Genomic DNA, 6,927 nt, shown 5'->3' with positions numbered 1-6,927 from the left:
CCTTTTAAGCAATAATTTAAAATATATTTTAATTGTTAGAAAATGTCATTTATGTTAAGCTTAACATGCCATGCATATCTGTTTGTATCCGCCAATGAATTGAAACAATGAAGTGTATAGGACGCCAGCAAAATTGTGCTGCCAAAAAATGTCTTGGAAATGGATTGTTATGCCTTCTAGATAACAATGTTCTACATATTAGGGAAAAGGCCTAAATATGTTTTTGAAGATGTTCGGCAATAGTCAATTGTTATTTGATTTTATTTTATGCTTAATGGCGCCCACTAGCAGTGACATTCTGTGTGACATTGGCTGCATCATTGGCAGCAAGATTAGGCCCAATTCCAATGGCTGCATTCCAAACTTGTCTTCAAGTCTGGTTGACATCCTCCCTTCTAGTTGATGGTTTAGCTGTTGCTGTACAGGTACTGCCAATATACCATATATTATTATTAGTTACTTATTATAGAAACTTAAAGCACATATATATTTACAGAAAATTGAAAGGAGTATCTAATAATAAGTTTGGTTGGGTGACAGGCAATTCTAGCATGTGCCTTTGCTGAGAAAAATTTTGACAAAGTAACTGCTGTTGCAACAAGGTTAATTTATGTTTCCAATATTTCATTTATCAATGGATTTGGTAATGCTTCGTTATATGATTTTGTGGCTAATTTCATTATATTATTACCCCAACAGTTTGTTGCTGCCACACAACCAATCAATTCATTAGCCTTTGTATTTGATGGAGTGAACTATGGTGCTTCCGATTTTGCTTATTCTGCATACTCCTTGGTAAGTTATTAGTTCACATAATGAAATGCCTTTATTTATTCCTATTTTCATAGCGTGTTAGATCTCTATCTAAACATGTTAATTTGCTATAATATTCTCTGTTTTTCAGGTTTTGGTTTCACTAGCAAGTATTATATTATTCTATTAAAGTTCCATTCTGCTAGCTTGGAGAGAACTGTTGATTATCATATTAAATATAAAAGCTTGGTTGTCATAATTTAATTTCTATAGAGACTGATATAGTATTTTCTGATCTGGTTCTAGTTGCATTTACGGTTAACACTTCCTAGATTGGTGTGAAATATCAGCTAATCTTGGAGTAGCTATTTCCAAGCTTAGTAATTATAGATGTATTCTTTGAAGGATATCTGATCATTTCATGGACTTCAATTTTGTTTACTTAACAAAACTTAAGCTCATGTCAATATAACCATTAATTAGAATCTCTATTTGTTTAGAAATCTATGGTTTTTTCTTTCTTTCCTTTTTTTTCCTCAAATGCATTTACACTGCTTGCAGCATAACTCTTTCTACCCCTGATGAGGTGTGTCCCGTTTAGCTGGTTTCGAGAGGTACTTCTTTCTTATTTCAATTTCATTTTTATCAATCATTTTCATGAATTTGAACTTCAATTAGACGTGTTCTTTTCTTCTTGGCAGTCACATAATTCTTATCTATCTTGCTTCTGCCTTTCCTAGTATTGCTGATCATTGGTTGGTATTATCCCCTTTTTCTTCCCTTCATATGTACGTCAATCAATTCTCTTCATTGGATTTTCTCATGTTTGGATCTCGTGGACCTTTGGTTAAAAAGTCTATTTTTCAAAACAATTCATAATTTTTTTATTATGCAGGCATTTTGGGGGGTTTGTATATAATTCTGAATTGAATTGTTTGTGATTTGCTGTTGTAACCTTGTTGAGTAGTATATTCTTGTGTATGGTTCTCTTAGTATACATGCCAAACTTGATGCAAACAAATTTGAATGTGTTGTTTGCAGTTTTGATCCCATTACTCAAGTATCAGCAGAAGCATTCTCACAACTACATCTTATTGGGGCTTTTCATCGTCTCGATTAGCTTGACCGTTGGCATTTCCTGTGCCAACACAGAAGGTTCAGTGCCATTCTTTCTCTACTTTTAGATGTAGAATTCGGAAAACCATTAATTGTTTTTTTTTGTGGTAGCACTATAGGTTGTTGATGTTATGGTTTATCTGATTTTTGTCATGTCTTAATGAAAATTATTGCAGGAAAAATTGTGCTTGAGGCTTTGATTTTGACCTCTGCTGTGGTTTCCTCACTCACTGGCTATACCTTTTGGGCTTCCAAGAAGGGAAAGGATTTTAGCTTCCTTGGCCCATTTTTATTCACTAGTCTCTTTACCCTGTTTCTCGTTGGCATGATGCAGGTTAGAATAGAATCCATCCCCTTTTTCATTGAGTTATAGTAATTAATCCTTCTGTTCCACATTGATGATCATTTTGATTTTTTAGTTACATTCATAAACCAATGCATTTGTACACAATTGTATCTAGATGGATTGTTTTGTCAATGTACCAAAAAAGTCAAAACAACCATCATTATGGAATGGACGGATGGATGGAGTACTCAGTAGTCTTTTTTTTTATATGTGGTTTTATAAATCTCCAATTAGTTAGTTTAACATTCTAGTATTGGGTTCTTGTCGACTTGCATGTTACTTAAGACTCCTTGTCCTTTGGCGCAGATGTTCTTCCCATTTGGACCAGCAACTCATGCTATTTATGGTGGAATTGGTGCTATGATTTTCTCTGGTTACATTATATACGACACTGACAACCTGATCAAACGCTTCACTTATGATGAGTACATTGGGGCTTCAGTCACTCTCTATCTCGACATTCTGAACTTGTTCCTTGCCATCTTGAATATGCTGAGGGAGGCAAACAATTAGCCACTCATCCTGCGTGAACTGAGTTTTTTTCAATTAAAATCTCTGAAATAACTGTTACCTCTTTACAATATACCCTAGGAAGTATTCTGATTATAACACTATGCTCCTCTTCTCTAGTATTCTCTTACAGTTGAGTGTCTTGGGGGACATGAAAAATTTGTTGGTTCACAATTGTATCTTATGATGTATTATATATATAAAAGAATATTGTGCAAAATGTTGTTCATTCCTTTTAGTTATTTATTCTGAGGTGAGTTGCCATTTGAATTTATATGATACATAGAGTCATAGATTATCAAACAAGCAACCTGCTTTATGTGGAGATCAGCATTATAAAGCTAAAAGAGATTCAGAACATTGAATATTCAGAACATTCTCTAGCTTGCATTGTTAAAAAAATTTTAGAAAATTCTAAGGATACTACTCTACTAATGTTTGTGAGACATGGATGTAATTTTCACTCCATATGGATGTATAACTGTATATTATTGAATAAGTAGAGTTATATGCAAAGAAATATTATATAGATAATCTATTTTTCATATATCTCAAAGAAGAAAAAAAATAATATATAATTTATATGAGTTTAGTTGAGTTTTTTAATATTTATTTTGTATGAAAACAAGTTTATTTTGCAATTAGAAAAATAAAAAAAATTCTATTTTACCTTACTGACGGATTTACAGACGAATTTTCTGTCTGTAATCAGAACGTGGGATGATTTTTCAAAGCTCAAATTACAGACAGAAAATTTGTCAGAAAATTCGTCTGTAATTACAAACGGAAAATCCGTCAGAAAATCCATCTGTAATTACAGACGAAAAATCCGTCTGTATTACAGACGGAAAATCCGTCGAAAATTTCGTCACCTTTGAGAAATGGATAGAAAATTTACGGAGGGAAAATCTGTCGGTAACTGGTAAAAATCCGTCTGTAATTTTTCGACGGAAAAAATCCGTCGGTAAATAATTTCTGACGGGACTTTTACAGAGGGACAAAATCCATCGGTAATTTTGTCGGTAACCAAAAATCCGTCTGTAATAAAGACCAAATTTGTCTGTAAATCTGTCTGTATTAATCCATTTTCTAGTTATGATATATTTATCATTATTATTATATATTATAATAATAATTATATATTTTTTTACAATCATTAAAATTATTTTTACTAGCAACTATAACTGTCGTTAAAGTTTTTAACGAGAAAACATAAAATAATTAATATCCAATTATTGATAAAAATATTATAAATTATCATTAAAAATAATTTTTTTAGAAGTGCAAGCAGTTATATATGCTAGCCGTAAGTAGTATACTAGTATATATAAGTTTGGCTGCCTTGCCTTATTAGTTAGTTATTTAATTAACTAACTAGCATACATGTTATATGTAAAAAAATGCCAAGTAAAAGAAACAATCAATATCTAAATTAGGTATTATTTATTTAAATATATTTACATATATTGTTTTCTCAATTTTTGACAATAAAGTAAATAATTATATTAGAATAATCAAATGTTATACAACAACTAATCAAAATTATTTAGAGCAATATAATTAATCAAACTTTAAACAGTACCAAAAAATTACCACTATATTTTAATATCTTTATATGTTTATTCATATTTTGATTATAAAGGAAAACTTAATTTGACTATAATTATGAAGTTAGTTATAAATGTAAAATTGAGTGATTATATATATTGTTTGTAAAGTTTGATTATAAATGTTAAAAATAAAAGAGTAGTACGAAAGAAATGTTTTGCATATTATTCAGTTGTGTGAAAAAGTACAATGTACAAAGAATATATATAGGTGCTAGAAGAATCAAAGCAATAAAAGCATAAAATTCTATAATTAATATACAGATATGCTATATAAATATAAATGACACTAATTGATCTAAATTGATTCTAATTATTCTTTAACATTCCCCCTAAAACTAAAGTGGGAGCTAAGGATACCATCTTGAGTTTAGATAACAGAGTTCGAAAACGAGTTGGATGATGAACTTTCGTGAAGAAATCAGCAGTCTGATCCAGTTTTCCAACAGCGATGACACGAACAGCCTCAATAAGGATATGTTGCCAAAAAAATTGACAATCAATCTTAATGTGTTTGATCCGTTCATGAAACACATCATTATGGACAATCTGAATAGCACTGCAGTTGTGACAAAAAACATCAGTTGGAGACGATTGAGGAGCACCCAAGTTTTTGAGAAGCCAACGAATCAAGACAACCTCAGTAGTAGTGTCAGCAAGAGCACGGTATTCAGCTTCTATGCTTGATCGAGTAGTGAATGTTTGCTTCTTAGGTTGCCAGGAAACGAGAGAGTCGCCAAGAAACAAACAATAACCAGTAGTGGAACGACGTTCAGTGGGATCACCAGCCCAATCAGCATTTGAGTACGCCTGAAGGGATAAAGATGAATGGACAGAAAAATAAAGGCCATGAAATAGGGTGCCTTTGATGTTGCAAAGAATTGCCGCATAGTGAGTAGTACGAGGAGCTGACAAGAATTGACTAAGAACATGAACCGGATAGGCGATGTCTGGTCAGGTGACAGTTAAGTAGACGAGTCCTTCAACTATCTATCAATAAAGAGTAGGATTATCCAAAACAGTACCATCCACAGGAGTAAACCGAACATTAGGCTCAAGAGGAGTAGACTCAGTGCGACTATCTGTAATTTTGGCCCGAGCAAGAAGATCCAAAGCATATTTAGCTTGAGAGAGATAGATGCCATCATCTGTGGATATGACTTCTAGACCAAGGAAATAGTTGAGAGAACCAAGATATTTTATCTCAAAAGTACGGTGAAGGGATGCCTTGAGATTAGAGATACCATCAACATTATCTCCAGTAATGATCATGTCATCAACATACAAAAGTAGAACAACTCCACATTCGCTTTTACGAATGAATAGAGCATTCTCATGAGGACTGCAAGTGAAACCAAAATTATATTTGGTAGTGCTGAACTTGTCAAACCATTCACGAGGAGCTTGCTTAAGGCCATAAAGTGCCTTGTGAAGGAGATAGACTTTGCTAGGAGGACAAGGATATCCCAAAAGTAGTTTCATATAGACTTTCTTTTTCAAATCTCCATTAAGAAATGCATTCTTCACATCCATCTGACTGAAAGACCATTTTTTGACTGTAGCAATAGCTTGGTGAGCTCGAATAGATGTGAGACGAGTAACAGAAGTAAAAGTCTCTTCATAATCAATACCACACTCTTGTGTACAATCTTGAGAAACCAATCGTGCCTTGTAACGGTCAATAGAACTATCAGAGTGAGTCTTGATCCTATATACCCATCTACTACCCACAACATCCTGATCAGAAGGAAGATCAACCAAGTTCCAAGTGTGTACTTTTTCAAGTGCCTAAATTTCTTCCTGCATTGCTTGATGCCAATTTGGATCTGTGAAGGCTTCTCTAAATGACTTAGGTTTATATTGATGAGGAATAGGAGAAAAAAATTATAATCAAGAAGGTGAGGAGATGAATTTCTTACCCTAGAAGAACGAGTAGAAGAAGGAGGCATGACAGCAGGAGCAGGATCATCGTCCGGCCTGGAATCATCAGGTGATGGAGAAGGCAGAAAAGTAGGTGACTGTAGAGGTTGACTCGAGATAGAACCTGTAGAATCATCACTAGGAAAAAGATCAACATCGCAGTTAGTGAAAACTGGTGACTGAGCAAGAGGAATGAACTCAAATGAGGAGAACTTAGAAAACATGTGATGCTCCCAGAACACAACATGACGAGATATACAAATACGTTTATCGAGAGGATCCCAACAATGATAACCTTTGTGTTCAATGCCATAACCAAGGAAACAACACATGCGAAACCAAGGTTCAAGTTTACTATGTTCATGAGGTTGAAGAAGAACAAAACAGACACAACCAAAAACTCGAAGATAATTGTAATCTGGAGAGGTATGATAAAGATGCTCAAAGGGAGTAATGTTACCAAGGACAGAAGAAGGAAGTCTATTGATAACATGAACAACAGTAAAAATAGCTTCACCCCAAGTACACTCAAGACACGAAGAAGAAATAAGCATTGCACGAATAGAGTCAAGAATGTGACGGTGTTTGCATTCAGCTCGTCTATTTTGTTGGAGTCACGGTATTTCATAGCATTATTGCGTCGTAAAACTATAATGACTTTGGAAAACTGAGTTA

General features: G+C 33.6%; 2 protein-coding genes across 2 annotated transcripts; both read left to right on the top strand.

The window, feature by feature from the left end:
* Window positions 293–1,085, top strand: LOC107637890 (protein DETOXIFICATION 43-like). The gene is made up of 4 exons (XM_016341149.2): window positions 293–425; window positions 541–795; window positions 905–923; window positions 1,027–1,085. Exons 1-4 carry the CDS (start codon window positions 348–350, stop codon window positions 1,083–1,085), a joined length of 411 nt encoding a protein of 136 aa, XP_016196635.2. The 5' UTR covers window positions 293–347.
* Window positions 1,752–2,979, top strand: LOC107636691 (BI1-like protein). The gene is made up of 3 exons (XM_021122508.1): window positions 1,752–1,908; window positions 2,046–2,203; window positions 2,522–2,979. Exons 1-3 carry the CDS (start codon window positions 1,752–1,754, stop codon window positions 2,726–2,728), a joined length of 522 nt encoding a protein of 173 aa, XP_020978167.1. The 3' UTR covers window positions 2,729–2,979.

The sequence above is a fragment of the Arachis ipaensis genome, chromosome B04 (assembly GCF_000816755.2).
Source record: "Arachis ipaensis cultivar K30076 chromosome B04, Araip1.1, whole genome shotgun sequence".
NCBI classification, from domain to species: Eukaryota; Viridiplantae; Streptophyta; class Magnoliopsida; order Fabales; family Fabaceae; genus Arachis; species Arachis ipaensis.
Note: the sequence above shows the minus strand (reverse complement) of the source record. Positions and strands in the feature narration are given on the sequence as shown.

Coding starts and splice junctions, on each gene's coding strand:
- LOC107637890 (XM_016341149.2), top strand. CDS start 348: ATGGCTGCATTCCAAACTTGTCTTCAAGTCTGGTTGACATCCTCCCTT. Junction 426..540: donor GTTTAGCTGTTGCTGTACAG/GTACTGCCAATA, acceptor GTTGGGTGACAG/GCAATTCTAGCATGTGCCTT.
- LOC107636691 (XM_021122508.1), top strand. CDS start 1,752: ATGCCAAACTTGATGCAAACAAATTTGAATGTGTTGTTTGCAGTTTTG. Junction 1,909..2,045: donor TTCCTGTGCCAACACAGAAG/GTTCAGTGCCAT, acceptor AAATTATTGCAG/GAAAAATTGTGCTTGAGGCT. Junction 2,204..2,521: donor TTCTCGTTGGCATGATGCAG/GTTAGAATAGAA, acceptor CCTTTGGCGCAG/ATGTTCTTCCCATTTGGACC.